The 21445-nt window shown below is 47.7% G+C and overlaps 1 protein-coding gene across 9 annotated transcripts in view; it reads right to left on the reverse strand.

The window, feature by feature from the left end:
- The window catches only part of TOX2 (TOX high mobility group box family member 2), a 135468-nt gene that overhangs the window by 69400 nt on the left and 44623 nt on the right, over positions 1-21445 (reverse strand). For 7 of the 9 annotated variants that reach the window (XM_019458430.2, XM_019458436.2, XM_019458429.2 and 4 more), the window contains exon 2: positions 14756-14821. The exons of 1 other annotated variant lie outside the window; for it this stretch is intronic. In XM_019458430.2, coding sequence (XP_019313975.1) covers positions 14756-14821 — 66 coding nt within the window. Of the gene's footprint in view, positions 1-14755; positions 14822-15287; positions 15403-21445 lie in introns of those variants that run through there. One more of the 9 variants, XM_019458433.2, reaches the window with a different exon arrangement.

A 21445-nucleotide genomic window follows, 5' to 3' on the forward strand; every position in this document is an offset into this window, starting at 1 on the left:
GAGCACTTTCACAGTGCATCATCCGTTATGAGGCTAAAATAGTCCTTCCCCTCCCAGCAAGTTAAATAAATTTCCCAAGCTATGAAGGATCAGTCCGTCCACACCCCTACTGGGAACACACTATACAAGATATCTGGCTAGGTCGCCTTCCCCATCTTACCATGTCTCTAAAAATGGAGACACTGGTGCAAATACCTTGAAATTTTTTTACTCTTTTTTTAAGCACAAGATACCAACAGAAAGGATACAAGTCATAAGTATATAGCTCAAGGACGAATCCTCACGAAGTGAACAGACTTACGTAAACAGCACCATACCAGACCTCTGAAGCCCCTTAAGACTCCTCACTACCCACCCTCAAGCGGGGTAACCACAATTCAGAGTTTTTACCACCACAGATTGGTTTTGCCTGTTTATGTGCTTTAAGTCAATGGAATCATCTAGAATGTTCTGGCTTCTGGATGTGTCTGGCTTCTTCTCTCAACCTGGGGTTTGTGAGATTCACCCATATTATTGCATGCGGTTATAAACTGCTGGGTCTTCTATGCTGCATAATACTGCACCGTGTAAGAATATTCTGCGATCATTCACGTAGTCTACTGTGGACGGACATTTGAACTGTTTCCAGTTTTGTGCTCTTATGAAAAGTGCCACTATGGACATTCTTCTACGTGTCTTTGGGTGAACAGATGAACGTGTTCCTCTTGAGTGAGCACCTGGGAGCTGCATTCCTGGGTCACAGAGCTTCAGACACTGAGAAATGGTTTTCCAAAGTGGCTGTGCTAATTCACACAACAACGTGTGAGGGCACCGTTCCTCCACATTCTTGCCACCTTGGTACTTTCTGTCTTTTCCGTTTTCTACCTTTGGTGGTGGTGGGGAGTAGTTAATACATTTCAAAATGCTTCCTCACCCCTTCTCCTGCCGTCCGGCTCACATTGCCATCCCTGGCAATTGTTAATGAGGCCAGCAGGACGCTTAGCACTAGCACTGCCCCGCATTTATGTACCGCACAGATATAGCCTCTAGCCACGACCCCCGTGCCCCTGAGGGCCACTCCAGCATAGGACACAGCCAGAAGCAGCCCAGATCAACCTCCAAGGCCTGTGCTGTTACAGAACACTCTATTTAAGGTTTTCTCAAGGGGGCTTCCAAGAAACGATCCCTCACAAAGCAAAGCCAGACTTCCTCAAGCCGCTCCTTCCCCATCTCCAAAGCCAACAGTCGTTCACACGGCCCATCTCCCCATCCTCGCCCCGCCTGACACACCTCCCCCTCAAGCACCCCAGCTCCCCCAGGTTCCTGGGAGCCACCCTCCCAATGGCTCAGTGCCCCTGGGTGCTTGTACAGACTGTGCCACGAGGCGCACAGGTGCATCTGAGCTGAAGGCTCCTGGGCTGGATTTGTGTTTACCTGAACCACCAACCTCGTCTTGTTCATTCTACCCCGGTCCTACGTAACACACATTCACAGAAAATTAGAGCTACTCAACATGTTTCCAGCTCCTTCACTAGTTCACTTTTCTTCTCTAAACTGTAAATTCTAAAAACAACAACAAAAACTTTACCAAGCTCCTATATAATCAGCACTGGCCAGGCTGGTTACCTTCTACCCACTTAACCAGTCCGCTCAACCAGCCTACACTTAACTAGTCTAACTAAACTAAACTAGTTAACTAAGCTACACCTATTTCTGGCTTTCTTAACCTGCAAGGAAGGGAGTCATACTACCATTTTACAGAGATAGAAAGCAAGCCCAAGAGAGGCTAAGTAGTTTGGTCAAGACCACACAGCAAGAACAAGGCAGAAGGAGGAGTCACGCACAGACCACAGGCCTGCCACTCACTCTCACCTGAGCCCCTTGCGCTCCACACTGTCCAAGGAGGATGCCAGGCCCAGCATGGGCAACCACCTCACTCACACCTGGACTTTTGTTCCTCATCAGAGCCAGGGGCTTTGGGTATTTGAGACACAGAGAAATCGGCTGTCTGGACCACATGAAGGCCTTTTAATGTTAATGAGATGTGAATCAAGGAGGCTTAAATGGCCCAGCTGTTCCCTGGCACACTGGGCTGGAGGTCTAATGGAGGGGGCTGGGAAGGGATCACACACCTTCGGTGAGCTGGTAATTGCCAGGAGGCATCTACTGTTTTTGTTATTTGAGGGGGAACATTTCTTGGCACATTTTAAAAACAAGATAGTTCCAATATCATCTTTTCAATTTCAACCCTTAACATAATTTGATTTGTATTAGATAAAATAGCTGACTGGCTCCTTGCTGATATCTCTGATGCCGCATTGACTCCTGGGTTCACCACACACCCTAGGTGGATGACCTTGGGCAGGCTGTTTTATCTCCCTGAAAATCAGTTTTCTTCATCTGTAAGATGGATACTTTTTTTTTTAACATTTTATTTATTTTTGAGACTGAGAGAGACAGAGCATGAACGGGGGAGGGGCAGAGAGAGAGGGAGACACAGAACCGGAAGCAGGCTCCAGGCTCTGAGCCATCAGCCCAGAGCCCGACGCGGGGCTCGAACTCACGGACCGCGAGATCGTGACCTGAGCTGAAGTCGGACGCTTAACCGACTGAGCCACCCAGGCGCCCCTGTAAGATGGATACTTTAATAGCACCTCATGCAACTGCCATTTGCCATGGACCAAACACTGTAATAAAAAGTCAGGGTATAAATACATTTTATTTACTTATTTCTCCCTGCATCACTCTGAGGAACTTCTAAAGACAAAATTGAGGTTCAGGAAAGCTGGATGATTTGTCCAAGGTCATCCAGTCATGAAACTTGAAGACCATAATTTGAGCCCAGGTCTGTCTGTCTTCTCATGTCATTACCTTTATAACCCATCCGACTACCAGCATCTGTTTACTGTCGCCAGTGGTGGGCTGGAACCCTGCTCAGAACCACTGAGCACCATCTCCAAGGGTCCCTTAGCATTGGTGCTATGTGGGGGAGGGGAGCTCTGGCTTGTTGGACAGACCAGTGTCCTTCCTAGAGACTCAAACAGGAGGTGGAGGAAACCAATCCGTTGGCTACAGATATAACCTAAGAGGTCTCTCAGAGACACCCATTCAGACTCTCATTCACAGACACAAAAAACAGGGCTCAGAGAGGACAAATGACCTACCCAAGAGCACACAGTGAAAGAGGCTGAAGGGGGCCAGAACCAGGCTCCTGACCCTCCAGAAGCTAAGAACCCTGCACCATTTTGGAAAGGTCTCACATCTGGCTCTCTGGCTCTCACATCTTGATGACAGGGTTAGCTTTCTTGTTTTTGTTTTTGTTTTTTTTTTTAATGTTTATTTATTTTTGAAGGAGAGAGAGACAGCGTGTGAGTGGAGGGCGGGGGGGGGGGAGGGCAGAGAGAGAGGGAGACACAGAATCGGAAGCAGGCTCCAGGCTCTGAGCTGTCAGCACAGAGCCCGACGCGGGGCTCGAACCCACAAACCGCGAGATCATGACCTGAGCTGAAGTCGGACGCTCAACCGACTGAGCCACCCAGACGCCCCCAGGGTTAGCTTTCATTTAGCAACAAACAAATGTGTTAAACCAGAGGGCTCTCCCACACTCCCCAGCAAAGACCCAGGCCCTATAGAACACATGCTGAGTTCAAGGTGGCTGAGAGTGGGAGAGGGGTGCTGTTTTAAAGAAAATCCTTACATTTCCAACCCACTGCTGTTCCCTCCCCCAACCCATAAACTTCCTGCACCATCTTCATTGTTTCCATCCCATTTAGAGAGAGGGAACGTTTCCAGGGATTCAATTTCTCTCATAATAGTTGGAAGGAAACAAAACTATATGCTGTAAACATTCACCACATTGTATGAAAAATATCTTTACTACAGGGGAGGTGTGGTAAACGCAGACCAAGATACCCCACCCCCAAGCCCGTTCCCTAACGCCTCTATGCCTGCGCCCTCAAATATTTAAACATCTCACAGCCAGGAATGCAGAGCTTTAAAGTGAATATATTTTTAGCCACTGGAATGCAAAATGAAGATCTGTGAGGTGTAAGTACCAACTCCTTCTCAGCGGTTTTCTCTCAATGAAAACAAGAGAGGCTCGTCCATTTTTCTAAGCACGTGTGTAGGACTGATGAGGGAAGGCTCATTAGTTCAGTCTGACATATACTCAATTCTCTCCATACACATAGGATGGGTTTTTTTTCCCCTCCTTGCATTTTATTCTCCAGCTGCGAAATGATATTAAATTTCATCAGATTTGAACAAAATCTATGGTCTTGAAACAGTTTCCTTCAAGGCCCCCTCATATTTATTCAGAATTCATGAATCATGTTCCGATAACACAACCATAATTATTTTTAAAGTGTGATGTTTGTGGCTTTAATAGGAAATGCTTGCAAAAGGCCTTTTCTCTTTGATTGTTTGTAATCTTAGCAGTAATCACTGCCGGTCCCTTCTCGGCACCACGGCCAGCGAAACACAATTTCATTTTAATATGAATCGCGAGCTCTTCACCCAGGTTTTAATTAAAGCAATAAAAGCCGTGTCTTCTCTGCCCTTTACCATGTACACAGATTCAGAGGCCAGAATCTTAGATTTGAACAGTGACAGGAGGGAGGCCTGCCTCAGGTGCATTTACTATCCGTGCATTTATTCCCAGCACATTGTTTGTTTGGTTGGTTCAAAAACACTCAACCACCTCCCTGTCTCTCTGCTCTGCAGTTTTCTCATCTGTAACATGGCATAGCAACAGTAGCTACCTGATAGAGTTCATGGAAAACATTTAGCTCCAGTGCCTGAGCCCACAGAAATGCACTACGAAAGCAGCAGCAGCAGCAGCAGCAGCATGGGCTGGGAAAATCCCACAGACCATCTACCCTCATCATTTACGTGAGGAATAGGCTGGGAGAGATAACAACAGAGGTGAAGGAAACGGAGCAGACAGAACCCGGAACTCAGAGCTCTGGGCTTTCCCCCCATTCTGGGCATCCTACACCATCCCTTGCTGGAAGGAGGCTGTAGGCGTGACTGTGACCAGCTCTGGTCTTCTGGGTTCCTGGTTATACCATCGGCCCCCTCTAGGCCTATGCTTGATGTAAGTGGTAAGCAAAACAGACCAGGCATCCCTGGGGATCTACGAAGGAAGCTGGCCGCACACACACACACACTGGTGTGCAGACCCAACGGCAAGAATCTGCTTCACTCAAAGTCCTTGCGTGTCTGTTGTGTGCCGGGTGTGGTGCGAGGCACCGCAAGGCCTCATTTGGTAGCGTGGGAATCTTGGCCTTTAAGACAGAATTCCACTACCGCACTCGCTCTGCTGGAACGTTAGGAAGGGGTGCAAAAGAAGCAGCGGCAGGCAGGGCCCACCCTGGACACTGCTCACACCTGGCAGTGCTGATGGTTGGTGGTGCTGACCGTGTTCCATGGGTCCTAGAGTTCCCCAGGGAGCACCTCAAACGTGAGCCCCCTGAACCTCTCGCCTCGCAAATTGTCCCTGGACCCACTGGGATTCCTACTCTAAGAATAAAAAATTCCCTACTTCCCCAGAGCTTCTTAGAACATGCCTTCTGCTCACTTCCTGTCTCCTCTGTGGATGAGCTGTCCATCCCCCACTGCTCACACATGTCAGGCTGGAAGGCAGGCTTGACATCCTCCTCCCTCTCCACTGCCCCACCTGGACCACCATCCATGTTCCCCACAAATCCCACCCCACCCCACTCAGCTCCATCAGCATCCGGCCCCACGTGCTGCTCACACACCTCTGCTTGTCCCCCTACCCGACAGGCTCCCAGCCTTTGGCTCCGGGTGCCAGAGGCCTTCCCATCAACCCCACCTCGGCTTCATCCTGGGTCCCTCCAGCTCAGACACCATGCTGATGCTGGGCTTGCTCCACTCAGTGTCAGCAGCCCACTCTCCAGACACACCCAGGACCCCAGCAATGCCCACAGCTGCTTCTCTCAGAATCATCACCCACTTTGCACTCCATGACTAAGATGTCCTCACTGCCCAGGTCCCCCTTACCCAGCTTAGATTCCCCGGTCCTTCATTTCAGTCTCTCTTTTGCAAAAAAAAAAGCTTGAGTGTCCTTCTGGTACACCTGCCTGACAAATCCCCACTGTGGATCCACCCAACTGTCTGCACCCATAGCACCCGTGCCAAGAGCTCAGCCTCCCACAGGCCACACAGATGTCCCAGACCTTCTCTACCCCCGCACACCTCTGGCACCCTGACTCAGCGGGTGACCTGCCCACCAATCTCTTGGAGAAGACAGATGCTTTCAGGTGCAGCATCCTCTCTTCTGGGCAACCCTCTACAGAGACACACATTCTTTCCCACTTTGTCCCCACTCTTGGCTAAGGCCACAGCTTCCACCTCTTGGCAGGACCCGGCCCCTCCCACCTTCTCCCAGAACTTAAACCATCAATTAACTCTTCCCTCTCCTGAACGCCAAACTTTACCCTCTCTCTTGGATGCCTTCCATTGGCAATGAAACATTCTAAAGACTCTCTTGTCTTCAAAAAAAACAAAAAGTCCCTCCTTGGGAATGCAAGCTGGTACAGCCACTCTGGGAAATCATATGGAGGGTCCTCAAAAAGCTAAAAATAGAACTACCCTACGACCCAGCAATTGCACTACTAGGCATTTATCCACAGGATACAGGTATGCTGTTTCGAAGGGACACATGCACCCCCATGTTTACAGCAGCACTATCAACAATAGCCAAAGTATGGAAAGAGCCCAAATGCCCATCGATGGATGAATGGATAAAGAAGATGTGGTCTATATATACAATGCAATATTACTCAGCAATCAAAAAGAATGAAATCTTGCCATTTGCAACTACGTGGATGGAACCGGAGGGTATTATGCTAAGTGAAATTAGTCAGTCAGAGAAAGACAAAAATCATATGACTTCACTCGTATGAGGACTTTAAGAGACTTCACTCATATGAGGACTTTAAGAGACAAAACAGAGGAACATAAGGGAAGGGAAACAAAAATAACATAAAAACAGGGAGGGGGACAAAACAGAAGAGACTCATAAATATGGAGAACTGAGGGTTGCTGGAGGGGTGGTGGGAGGGGGGGATGGGCTAAATGGGTAAGGGGCACTGGGGAATCTACTCCTGAAATCACTGTTGCACTATATGCTAACTAACTTGGATGTAGATTTTAAAAAATAAAAAATAAAACAAGTTTAAAAAAAAGTCCCTCCTTTGGAGTCCTAACGGCCCTTGCCCTGGTCCTGCACAGCCAGACGTCACATAAAAGCTGTCTACACACACTGTTTACATCCTTAATGCGGGCTCCCTTCTTCATCTACCCTGGGACCTGCATGAAGCCCACGACACATCAAAGCTGCCTTTTCTGAGATCCAGGATGACTTCTTGTTCTTAAAACTATTGGACGCATTTCAACTTTTATCCCAACCAATCCCTCAGAATCATTTGACCCTCTCCTTCTTGTTTACATTTTATTCAGCTTTTTGAAATAATCATCCCTACAGTTAAAAACCCCTAAAATCTAAAAAGGTACAATGAAAAGTCTTTCCATCCCTGTCCACCCGCCCTATTTGCATCACTCACACACACACACACACACACACACACACAAACATACATACAAATGTGAACACACACATATAGGTACACACACAATGTACAAAGCCACTGTTATTAGCTTCCAGAGTTACTTTAATTATATACAAGCACCTAGAAACACATTCTCAGTACCCTTTCTCACAAATGGTAACATACTGTACTTACTATTGGCCACCTTGCTTTTTTCAGTAAATAATGTATCTAAAGAACTTCTATATCTATTCACTTTCTTCTTTCTTTATAGCCATACAGTATTCCACTTGATAGATGTATGTAATTTATGGAACTACTCTCACATTGTTGCATATTTGGGTTGTTGCCAATATTTTGCCATTATGCCAATACCAAAAATGAGTAATCTTGAGGCCATCACTTCTCATATAAGCAAATATATCTGTGGGAAATACTTGCAAAAGGGAAATTGCCGGGTTAAAGGTCAATGCATTTGTAATCTTGATAGATGTTGCCAATTTGCTCTCCACAGGGTTACACCAATTTACTCTGCCTTCAAGCAATGTACAAAGTGCCTCTTTCCCCACAGGGCTACAACAGAGTATATTACCAAATCTTTGGATTTTTGTCAAAGAGGTGGAAAATGGTAGTTTTGTTTCTCTTACGAATTTTAGCATCTTTTCATAAATGTAAGGTCCATTTGCATTTCCTGTTCTGTAAACTATTGGTTCATATCTCCCATTTGTTTTTCTACCAGGGTTTTGAATTGATTCCTGGGAACTCTATATATTTATATTGTGAGTTGAAAATAATTTTGCCCAATTTTTCATTTGTCTTTTGACTTTTTTAGCCATACAAAAGTTGTTTCACATTTTTATTTGTGGTCAAATATTTAAGTCTTTTCTTCTAAGACGTTGAGTCATAGAAATGTCTTTCCCACTCCAAAGCTGTAAAGTATACCTTAAAGGCTTTTTTTCTGGTGCCTTTATGGTTTCCATGAGTACATATAAATCTTTGATTTATTTAAAAGTTATCCTTTGACAGGGAAGAAGCTGTGGATCCAACATCGTTTTTCCCCAGATTCCTGACCTCCATCTCAGAACACTGTGTGTGCCCTAGGCTTCTAAGCCTCCATGTTCTCCTCCTGTTTCTCTGGTCTACTTCTCAACCTATTTCACAGTCTTCTCCTCCACTTTGCTTTCAAATATTGGAGCTCAACATTTAAGACTCATTGGTCCTCTGCTCTTCTCTGTGGTTCTCACTATTCTCTTTCTGTCTTTGCAAATTTGATCCTCACCATGGGCTAAGAACTTCCAAGTTCACTTCCCTAGAAGTTCCAGACTTGCACAGCCTTGGACATCTCCCCTCGGAGGAGCGTCTCAAAAGTAACATGTCCAAGTCTGACCTTGTGAAACCTGCATCTCCCCAGGCCTTCTCCCACTCACAAAAATGCTACCACCATCTGGAAAGTGCACTATGCTTTACTCCTTCATTTCTCTCTCCCTCTAGATCCATCCATTGTCAAGATGTACCAACTTTATTTCCAAAACAAATCCCAGATCCATCCACTTATTTCCATCTCCTCTGCTTCTACCACCATAGAGGACAACACCATCCTTCATTTACCCTCCCATGTGGTCTCTCTGTATCCACTCTTGCCATTGAGAGCTGTTAAAACCACTATTTGATCATGTTATTCAATATCAATCTCTCTTTCTCACTAACAAAGCCCAGTGACTTGCTTTGACTAATAGAATGTGATGAATGTAGTCATGTGCCAATTCTCTCCTCTCTCCTTTCCCTCCCTCTCTCTCTGTGTCACACACACACACACACACACACACACACACACACACACAATGTCCTTTCAATAATTCTTAGCATGAAGTCAGAAATCTTCAGCAGAAGTCATATTTAAAGCCATGAGAGTGGAAAATTCTACCTACAGCCAGGAAGGGTGGACTGAAGAGGTGACATTTTCAGCACCCCTGGAAGAACAAATAGGCATTTGTTGGGTGAAAATGGCTAGGAGATTCCTATCAGAATCCATGCATACAAAGGCACAGAGCTATAAATGAGCATGAGAGGTGACCAGAGATTCATCTGTGTAACCAAAGCATTATTTATGATAAGAAAACCATGGAAATAAGTCCCAGCTAGTTTTATGAAACACTGGTAGTTTATATACTATCTTAGGTTAGATTCCCTTGAAGTAGAGACTGAGATGGGGATTCCTATGACACTGGCATTCCTTTTGAGAAGTGACTCAGAGGGGACGGGAGGAAAGCAGGACAGAGCAGGGGAAGGAGCTAGGCAAGGAGGCCATGCCAGCTGAAGGTCCGTGGGGAGTTGTAGAAACTGCTCCCTGCTTGAGATGAGGACCTTCCTGGTCTTCTAGGCCATCCCCCACACCCCTCCCCGTTCACAGTTCCCATCTGGCAGAGGCCAATTCTCCAGAGAAGGGGCAGCTGTGAATAGTTACCAGCCAGCATTCACAACAGCTGGGTGAGGGGTGCCCCAGCCTGGTGACGGGAATCCACAACGCTCACACTGGGTACTTATAACACCCTCGGAGGCAGAAGTTACTTCTCCCATTTGACAGAAAGCTGACACAGCTTGCATAGGGTTAGACTGGGCATCTGGCTGGGATGTCCAAGAGCTGGCTTTGAATCTAGGTCTGCTGAGCCCACGGCCCAGTTCTTTTCCTCTTCACCCTCATCCCAGGAAGAGGGAGACTCTTCCCAGCATCACATAACCAGGAAACATTATCCTTGTAACTCCTGACCAGGGTCTGCTCTCAACAGGGAGAAAAGCTGATCTCTACCAGGCCTTCCCCTCCCAGAAGCTGCTGATGAGCCAGAGCCAGGCCTGAGAAGTGCATCTCGATCTCAGACCACCCAGGCAGGTCTGGTGCAAAAGAAACACAGGGTCCAGGGAGGGGGAAAGGGGATACTGTATGAAAGCTAAGGCAGCCAGGCAGGAGTTTTGTGGAAACTTGCAAAAACCAAACAACAAAGGATCCATTTGCAAAAGAAACTTCGAGTCCCTAAGAGCTGGTTTGAAAATTTTTAAAGGGGGCACAGCTGGCTGATATATACCCCATAGGAACCTGTGTCTCCAATCAAGTTTCTAAATAAAGAAGATGGTGTTTCAGGAAAAGGTTACATTAAAGAGCAGGTTTTTTAACATGACGAAATTGTACGTTTGCTCAGAAAGCAAACGTCTCCCAGAAATGGCTTCCTGCCTATATCCAGAGCTTTGCACATAAGTGCCCAATAAACATTTGCTGAATAGGTGAAACTTACATTTAACTGTATTTATAAAATGCATTTTATGCCATTTAGAGTGTTGGTACTCTGAATCCGCTATTGGCGAGGAGACTCTCATTTTGCCCACATGTTTATGTCAGTCCCCCCATGACTAGGACCATATAATTCCTGCCGTTGGTGAGTACCACACCATGACAGGGTGTTCATGTATATATGAGAGTGTGTGGGTTCAGGAAAGCACTCCAGGGAAAAGACTGGATGAAAAAATTAAGAAGTAGGGGTCCTGGAGCCCCACCAAGACACTGCGGGCTGCATGTCCTGAAGGGGCCTGCTGTTCTCCAGTAAAATCAGCACGAACGACATACCATGTTCCTTGTAGGTGGTAGTTTGTTAAAAGACCATGATACTTTTCAGCGCCTCCCATCAAACAGATGGGATCTATTTCACCATTCCTTGAGTCTAGACTGGCTTTCTGACTTGCTTTGACCAATAGAACGCGCTAGATAGAAGTAGTCATGTGCTACCAGTTCCAAGCCTAGACCTCAAAAGGTCTGGCAGCTTCTGCTCTTGCTGCTCTGGGAACCCTTCTCCAACCACATGAACAACCTCAGGCTAGCCTGCCAGGGGGTGTGGAAGAGAAGTGAGTCTCCATACCAACCAGCCCACAGCTGACCTGGCAGCTTACAGCTGCCACTTACATGGGTCCTAGCCATGACCGGAAGAGCCATCCAGCTGAACCCAACCATCTGCCAACCCCTGGAACTATGAGCTAGACAAATGTTTGTTATTTTAAGATGCTGAGTTTTGACATGCTTTTTTTTTTTAATTTTTTTAATGTTTATTTATTTTTGAGAGAGAAAGAGAGAGACAGATAGAACATGAGCAGGGGAGGGGCAGAGAGAGAGGGAAACAGAATCTGAAGCAGACTCCAGGCTCTGAGCTGTCAGCACGGAGCCTGGCGTGGGGCTTGAATCCACGAACTGAGAGATCATGACCTGAGTCAAAGTCGGACGCTCAACTGGAGGCACCCCAGTTTTGACATGTTTCTTATGCAGCAAAAGCCAACTGGCACAGTGTAAGAGTCTAGACTATAATTGCTAATCTGTTCACATCCAGGTTGGCTCATGGCACCAGGGGTACTTAGTTAATCACGGGGAATCCTGATGTTTTCTTTATAAAGTGCTAAGTTAAGGAGACTCTGAGTGACAGCACACGAGACTTAAAGGGATCCTTGGGGAATCCAACTACCTCATTTCACTGTCAGGGAAATTTAAGTCCAGAAAAGAGAAGGGGCCATATTTACCCATTACGCAAACCTTTCCTGAGTGCCTTCTACGTGCCAGGCTTTGTAACACATTGAGGGACACAACAGTGAATGACAGACTGGATCCTGCCCTCATGGAGGGCACAGTCTAATGTGAAAATCAGATATTTACCAAGTCGTCACACAGATAAGATAAGCAGGCCATCATAAACAATGACAAATGCTATGAATTAACAGCACATGGTGCCACGAGAGAGAATCAAGGGGATGGGACCTAATCTGGATTTCAGGGTCACCAACAGCTTTCCGAGAAAGTGACATTTAGGCTGAAGCAAGTTGGTGGCAGGCGTTGAGTGGGAACAGAGTGTTCCACAGACACAGCAAAGTGATGTGTGGAGCTTTGAGCCCCAGCTGTCCCACTCCCTGGATGAGCCAGTCAATATCCTGAGGCTCAGCTTCCTCATCTATAAAATGGGATTAATGGCAACCTAGTAGTTCTCAAGACTGTTGTGAAATAACTAAGGAAAAGGCTTTGCAACCATGAGATGCTGGGTAGGCAGGTGAGGGTGCAGCTGTTAACAGCTTGTTGGGGCACTAATTTGCCCTGCGTCTCCTCTCCAAAGGACTGCACTCCCCTGCCCAAGCCTGGAGCAGACACGGAGCCCCACCTTCCGTTCTCACGGGGGGTATAGAGCCAACACTCTCCATCAGGGTTTGAGCCACACCGATCCCACCATGCTATGGCTCTGAGAGCCAGGGCTCAGCGTGTTAGCAAGATGCACCTGAAACACTGTGAAAGGGCTCAGATAAGATGTTCAGGAGGAAGCTCTGCTCTTTTGAGACAACCATGTTTCCAAGCTGATTATGGACAATTAAATGACTTCAGTGGTCTCTTCCAAAATGAGCATTTCCAGGACCTGGAGTCTTGCCCAGCAGAGTGTCTTTTAGGTTGGCACGAGTCAGTGCAATATAAAAGCTCTGCAGCAGCACTGTGATGCTCATGTGCTCACAGGCCAAAGAAGGGGCATGGCACGGTGGCCCCAGCACGCACACCTGCCATGGCAGGGGAGGGGGTTGCAGCACCCTGCAGCGGAGCTGAGAGTATCTTCCCTGACTGGCAGTGCGCCCCTAAGGGCAACAGGTCAATGCCTTACTCATGTGAGTCTGCCACTGGGCCTGTCACATAGGAGAGCACATAAATGTTTGTGAACTAATAGCATTCTGGCTCCCCAGCTAGAAAATGTGGGCCCAGCCACCCAATTTGGACAGCCACAACAATCACTGCTGCACAGAGGATGGAGGTCAGCTCCAGGGACAGGCTTGTCCTTCAGCTTGCCAAGTTCCTCTGCACCCTGAGCTGCTGCCACACTGCAGGCACCACTGCCTTAAGGAACCATCCTTCAGGTTGCCACAGTCTGCAGTGAGGACCTCCCCAGCATCCCAGTCTGCAGTGAGGACCCTCCCCAGCATCCCAGCCTGCAGTGAGGACCTCCCCAGCATCCAATCTTGCAGTGAATACCCTGCCTGGTGTCCCAGCCTGCAGTGAGGACCCTCCCTAGCATCCCAGTCTACAATGAGAACCCCCCAACATTACAATCTGCAGTGAGACCCTCCCCTTATCCCAGTCTGTAGTGAGGACCCTCCCCTGAATCCCAGTCTGCAGTGGGGACACACCCCAGCATCCCACTCTGCAATGAAGACCCTCCCCAGCATCCCAGCCTGTACTGAGGATCCTCCCCAGCATCCCAATCTGTGAATACCCTGCCTGGTATCCCAGCCTGCAATGAGGACCCACCCTAGCATCCCAGTTTACAATGAGGAGCCCCCCCATAACATTCTAATCTGTAGTGAGGACCCTACCCTGTACTCCAGCCTACAGTGAGGACCCTCCCCAACATCCCAGCCTCCAGTGAGGACCCTCCCTCGCATCCCAGTCTACAGTGAGGACCACCCCCCCAACATTCCAATCTGTAGTGAGGACCCTCCCTGTATCCCAGTGTGCAGTGAGGACCCTCCCCAGCATCTCAGCCTGCAGTTAGAACCTCCCCAGCATTCCAGGCTGCAGTGAGGATGCTCCCAGATGAAAGAAAATTTAACTTCTGGAGACCAGACTCAGTGGAAATTCATATTCTAGCTGGCATCTGGGACTCCCAGAGGGCTAGGGACCAGGACAGCCTTGCCTAAGGATGACTCCGTTTCCTTCAAGAGCAGGGAGGACTGCAGAGGAAGTCTCTGCTCTCCTCCCTGTGTACCACACCCCGCGATCCGCCCCCCAGTGGCACTAGACAACTCTAGGTGGGCAGGAGAACTCTGTGTGCCTTTTCATGGGTGTGTGTGCCTCTGTGCCAGTGTATGTCCCATGGGTGCTGCGTCGCAGCAAGAGGCCTCACTACAGCTGAAAATTTCTCCTCTGTGAACCGGGAATGTGGGTCACACCTTTTGAGTTTTACCAAGTTTTCAAAGGTGCTCACTTTAAGCCAACAGTAGCCAGGTCAGTGATCTATAGAAAATACTCTAGTCCCAGTTGGACTGTCCCTTTTAAGGGGACTCTTGATATTAATCATTGTAAGAGAGGACAGTAGTGGGCTATGCCCCGCTGCTCTGCACCATCCCAGCCCCACCCTGGAGCAGCTGAGCTCCAGCCAGCTCCAGGCTGGACCCCCACACAGGGAGGGTGGAGCACCCACCTGGCTGGTCGATAGCAGCTCTGGGTTCCCGTCACTCATCCCCACGTAGGCACTGTCACCATCAAACTGGAACAGAGAAAGAGAGAGAAGCGGGTCTGAGTAAAGTTTTCAAGAAGGCCCCTGGAGAAGCCCAAGTAGGTCAGGGGACTGAACACACTGAGGGGCAAGGTCTGTCTGTGGGGCCTAGAGAAGCAAAGTTCCAGCCCAAGATGCTCAAATCCCATTTCAGCAGGATTCCCTCTGGGGTGAAACGAGCAGCCCCTGTCCTGTGGCCCCTGTGGGCTTGGATTAGCACCATTAATCACAGTTAGGATGAAGAGAGGAAAACCCTTCTGCCCTGTCCATAGATGCAGCCGCTGTTCCTTGTCAGATACTGAGCTCCCCTTCCCTCGAAGTATGCAAATATCTCTCTTGGTCAAAATGACATCAGACTATCAGCTAGAGCTAGAATTCCACATGATGGAGAGAGGCTGAGGTCTTCAGAGCCCTGGGGGTCATGACACTTCCCCCAGACATGCCCTCCAGGTCTTACCATCCTAAGAAGCTTTGCCCCCCTCACATTTGCCCTTCAGGCCACCCGTGTTCACAGGCAGAGAGGACTGTGGTAGAGACCACACATAGAAACTGCAATCCTGTGTTCTGAGAAGCTGCCAACTCTGGATTCAGGAAGATCTCCCTGCAGTAGGAGGAAGATATAGTGGGAGAAGTGTGGGCTTTGGGGCCACTGGCTGTTTCCCCTGATGCGTGATCTTGAGTAGGGGTCTGAACTTCTGAGGCCCCTCATCTGTTTAATGAGGATAATGACAGTAGTCTCCTCTCCATGGGGTGCTTCACGGAAACATGTGGAGCACTTAGCTCATTTCCAGTAAGTTCTCTTCCATTGAGATAGGTGTCTTGGATCAGGTTCCCTAAATTTAGAGCCTAAGACCAGGATTCAAATGCATGTGATTTTTGAGAAGTGCTCTTTAGGAAACTATGAGGGAGGGAAGGAAGCAGGACAGGGCAGTGGAAGTAGCTAAGCAAAGATACAATCTCAGCTGGAGGCCTGCTGTAGCCTGATCCCAGGGCGGGCTGTGGGGCATGAATTGCACCACGGAGTTAAGTCAGTCACTGGCTGTGGGCTGCCCTTAGGGGACAGGGGAAGGCATAATCTTCTGAACAGGGCAGCCCCCATTTGGCCAAGGACAGTTCCCCAGAGAATTGTGCCAGCTGTGAGCCATTTGCAGCCAGTGTTCCCGGCAGATGGGAGATTGCTGTGCAGGCTAGTAAAGGGATCCTGTGTTCTGGGTGGGGCCCCAATGGCAGCTGGCCATTTTATTTTAATTGAAAATTTAATTGTTTTATTAGGTTATATTCACATGGTTCAAAATTTCCAAAGCACAAAAAGCAACAGAGTGAAAAGTCTGCTTCCCACCCCACCTCCCAGCCATCCAACGCTCCTCTCCAGAGGCTACCACTGTACCTACAAGCTTCCTTTATATCCTTTCAGAGATGGTCCACATATATACATGTTAGAGCAGTTTCTTTCACATAAATGGCAACATACTATACACACTGTTTTGCACCTCATTTTTATCCTAGCAACACATCTTGGGAACTCGTTTATATCAGAACATAATTCTGTCTTCCGGTACCTAGTATTCCATAGTAGGGATGTAACAGATATATTTAACTAGGTGAGCTCACGGGCAATTGAGCTGTTTCTAGTCTTTCCCTATTCCAGCAGTGCGCTCACGAATCATTTCGCATGGGTGTGAGTTTATCTGTAGGATTAGTTTGAATAATAATAACAGGTCCAACTGTGTGTGCATTTGTAATTTTGATAGGCATCGCCAAGCACCTTCATGGAGACTGTAAAAATCGACCCTCCCACAATCGCGCACAAGACGTCTGGACCCTTGTCACTCAGAGAGGCTTTCCTCAACAACTGGCTCTGATGCCAGTCTCCTACCTGTGTGGGTCCTGCGAGCCCACCAGCACTATCCTTCCCGATTCCCTTGCCCTGCTCTACCTCATTCTTTGCTCCATAGACCCTTTTACTTTCTAGCGTTCTATATCATTTACTTATTTACCATGCTCGTGGCTTATAGTAGATTCCCCCTATTAAAACTGAGGCTCTCAAAGGTCAGGGATCTTAGTCTTGCTACCTCCTAAGCACCTAGAATAGTGCCTGGCACAAAGCAGAAAGTCAATTATTGCTTGTTGAATGAATGAATGAATGAATGAATGAATGAATGAAACAACCACTGCACCATTCATATTGTCTTTTCCTAGTGCAGTCTCCCCATCGAGGCAGTAGGATTAATGACTATTCCCAAATGTCTTCCCGGCATAGGGATGGGCAGAGTCCCTCAGTGACTGCAGGATTAACAGAAGAAAAGGCTGCAGCATCCCTAGAGCCCCAAATGCAGGGCTCCATCCACCACATTGCACCTTGAGCTCACACTTCAAGGCCCTGCTCAGAAATCACCTCCTCAGGAGGCCTGCCATGCTCTCGCCTCCTCTGGCTGTCTCTCTTACAATACAGATTGTCTCCACATCTGTCTTCCGCCCCAGAGTGGGAGCAGCATGGAGGCTAGGACTGTGTCCGGTCATCTCCAAACCCCAAGCACCTGGAACAGGCTGGCATCAGAAGGGACTAAGCTCTTGGGTACTTTCTGATGTGTCACCATGGCCATTTGTTACTTTGATAAAAGTAGAACGTTTTTAAAAACCACACGTAATTTGTAAGTATGTCCTAAAAGAAAGAATGACTAGAAATGGAGGGGGACTAGAGTTTAATCAGATATCTGAAACATTTATAAAGCAACAGTAATCAAACAGTATGGCAGAGGTTAAAAATACAGGAACATGTATCAAAGAAGCAAGGGAAAGCTGTCCCCCCAAAGCCCGAGAAACAGCCCAGTTATTAACTGCTGACTACAACGGAATCACCGCAAAAGGAGGAACCCGTCTGCTCTCCCCAATGCACACAACAGGCGCTCAACAAATATTTGGTTAATGAATGAATATGCTTGGCACTGAGCAAAATACTTTCCATAAAAGATCTTATTCCATCCTCAGAACAACCCAGTGAAAGCAGGTATTATTTTCCCTGTTTAAAACCAAGGAAACAGGTTGGAAGGATTAGCAGCTGCCTCAAAATTGCACACTTAGTGACAAGCTGGGCTTCACAGCTTCTTGACAGCTTCTTCACAGCTTCTTGTCTGCTTCTTTGGTTTGGTTTCTCCCACTAGGCTGGAAGCTCCTCAAGAGGGGGGATCAAGGCTTTGCTGCACCCTACTATGGAACCAATCATTAGCCTGGGCCTGGCACCTACTAGGTGGCACACAATAAGTATGTGTTAGTGGTTCAGGGAGGGAGGCATTATCTGCAGTGAGCCGTGGGGAATGGCTCTGGGGACATGAGGAGAGAAAACCCTGGGTTTTGATGTGTGTATGCTGGAGGATGCAAGGGGGTTGGCCCGTGGACCACATCAGGTCACCAGAGCCTGCCTCTAGGGGGTTATTCATTCACTCGTTTATTCACCCAAGAAAGAGCTGCCCCACACCAAAGTAAAGCTTGCTTCTTGCTTTCAAGGGACCTGAGAAGTTGGCAGAGGTTCCCAAGGCAGGGCCTGGGTCAGCCTCTGGTTACTGCCAGGTGTCTTGCAGGGTGCACTGGGAGCACACTGCGCTTGGGACCTGGCTACTGAGCAGCCAAGAACCCGAGGTGGGGGTGGAAGGCCCCCCCCCCCCGGCCTTCCAGTGTTCTACCATGCCAGACTTCTTGCAAGGAGGAGGAAGGAGAGAGGATGATCCCGAGGGTCCCAGGCTTCCTCTGGCTTGACCCTCAAGGTCCTATGGCCTGGGGCTTACCTCCTCAGCCCTTTTGGGGAGGTTGCTTTCTGGGGGAAAGAAGCCAAGGGGAGAAGTCAAAGGGCAAAGCAGGGCTACTTCCTCCTCTGTGTGCACAAGATCATGAATGCCCATATCGACAGCCACCACACAGCAAATGCTGAGTGTGTATGTGGACACAAGTGAACACAATGGACGCAGCGTGCCCAAGCATGGTGACCACATACACACCACAAACCAGTGGGGGAACCATGTCACACACAACACAGCATTCAAGAATGCATTTGGTCACACACGTACCACATCCATGGATAACACAAACCAACACAAAGGCGTCTACGGCACAAGCATGAGACTCTTTACATGACTGAACCACAATGCCCACAGGATGCACACACGGACAAGAAACGTTGCCCAGATGTATATAAATATACATTCACCTGCAGCTGTATAAATAGAACTCCATAAATGTGCACACAAACATATAAGGCATAAGCATGTAGACACATACACAAAGCAAAGATACACAAGAACTTAAATTCTGTGCATATTTCACAGTCTATCAGTCCCTCAGCCAAAAATATTTTTTTCACACCACACAGCCTTCTGTATGCTTTAAAATCGGGGAGTGGGGGAATGCAGGGGAAACAAGGGCCTAAGAATTTCCACGAAACGCCAGGAGAACATCCTCTCACCACTGACTGGAATAGATTAATTTTCCCCATTTCATATTCTAATTATAATTCCTTTTCCCATCGCCATCTTCAGTCCTCATTACAGCTGGAAGATTGTTCTGTAAAAGCCAGACCTTCATCTTCTCTTCCCAAGAGTTTTGTCATGGAAATGAGTTTTGGAATCTGAAAGGACCCACATTTTTGCAAATATCGAATGTGTGGGGATAACCCTTTCATGACGGCCACCAGGGACTCTGCTCACAGAGGCTTCTAAAGAGTCTGTATCTCCCCCCACGCCATGTGGTCCCTGGGCAAGAGGGGTTCCTGGGCTCCTATTCAACAGCTCTCCCAACCTAGATCCCATTTTTATCTTTAAGGACACTTAGCAAATAGGCAGCCAAGGTGAAAGTTGGGAGCCCTGATCTTAGAGTCAGATGATGCCAGCTCCATCAGCACTACCCTGAGCAAGCGCCCTAGCTGCTCTGTGCCTCAGTTTCCTCATTCCTATGACCCACAGAGTCATTGATTCATATTAGCTGTAAATTAAATACCTGTGGGATGGACAAATGAGATAACTGGATGGATAAATGGATGGGAGAAGTGAGGGAGTGAAGGATAAGATGGATGGATGGATGGATGGATGGATGGATGGATGGATGGATGGCTGATAGATAGTATAGATCAGCACAGTCTAATAGGAATATAATGCAAGTCACAAATGCAAGTTACATTATATCATTTTAAATTTTCTAGCGGTCACAGTTAAAAAAGCAAATACAAGCAAGGGAAATTAATTTTAATGACATGTTTATTTAACCCAATATTTTTACCATACTATGATTACAACGTGTGATCAACATAAAAATTGTGAATGAGATGGTGTACAGTCTTTTTTTTTTTTTTGGTACTGTCTTTGAAATCTGGTGTGTATTTTACATTATAGCACCTCTCAGTTTAGACTTAGTCACACTTCAAGTGTTCAAAAGTCACGTGTGGCTGGTGGTTGACATAGTGCATAAAGAAGGAAATAGTTGTAATGGGTAAAATGAGTGGATGGATGGTGGGTAGGTATATAGGTGGGTCGGTGGGAGGGAGGGATTGATGGATGGGTGGATGACAGGTGCGTAGAGAAAATAAGTGGTTTGGAGGAATGAATGGAATCGATGGGCCAGTAGGTGGATAAACAGATGACTCAGTGACTGGATAGCAGATTTAGAAGACAGGACATGCGGGAGGGTAGGAAGGATGGATGGATGCATGGAATTTGTGATGAGATGGGATGCTGGGGTGAGAATGAAGAGGTAGGTGTATGAGAAGATGCTTGGAATGGTGGGTGAGACAGAGAGATGGGTGGGATGCCCGGTTTGATGGAATGGGTTGAATGGGTGAGTGAGATGGATACGTGGGTGGATAACTGTATCTGGTATTTCCTTCTCACTGGAGCCACACTTTCTCTGGACAATGTCATGGCTTCTTAGGGTTATAACACAGCACTGACTCTCAAATGCTTACCTTCAGCCAAGTTACCTCCAGATTCTGACATACAGTCTCCCTCTGGACATCTGGTCCATGAGCATCTCAAATTCCACACACCCCACACTGAACTCATGACATGGGCATGAACCTGCTCTTTCTCCAAGTGGTCTGCCACCATGAGAGAAGATGTCACCCTCTGCATAGGACACAGGCAGTACCTCCAGGATGACTCTGGACCCTGTCACTCCTATGTCCCCCTAATCCAAACACCCACAGTGTCTTTGTGCTCAGCCACCCCCACTCCCAATCCACCCTCCACCCTGGCTATCACTAGTGATCACTTCAGTGCTCAGATCAAAACCCTGCAGTGACACCACATCATTAGCTGTGCCACACAAGACCCTCCATGACAACTGCCCCTGAGCCTCAGCTCCCACAGTGTTCCCTAAAGGTTGCAGGAACCTCCAGAGCCTCTGACTTTACACATATTGTCCCATAGACAGTGTGGAGCATCCCCCTCCTCCCCTTCTCTACCCACTGAAATCCAACTCTCCCTAGGTCTTTTGTTTCTGGCTGTGCGCTCCACCCTTAGTGGTCTTGCTTGCTTCTGTAGACTTGCATTCTTGGGCCCAACCATAAAGCCTCCGTCCCAAGTTGCTCTGGTCTTAATTCAACTTCTACATGTAGTGTGGTACACTGGGCAA

This window comes from Panthera pardus, unplaced genomic scaffold (assembly GCF_024362965.1).
Source record: "Panthera pardus isolate Hobbes unplaced genomic scaffold, ASM2436296v1 HiC_scaffold_25, whole genome shotgun sequence".
Taxonomy (NCBI): Eukaryota; Metazoa; Chordata; class Mammalia; order Carnivora; family Felidae; genus Panthera; species Panthera pardus.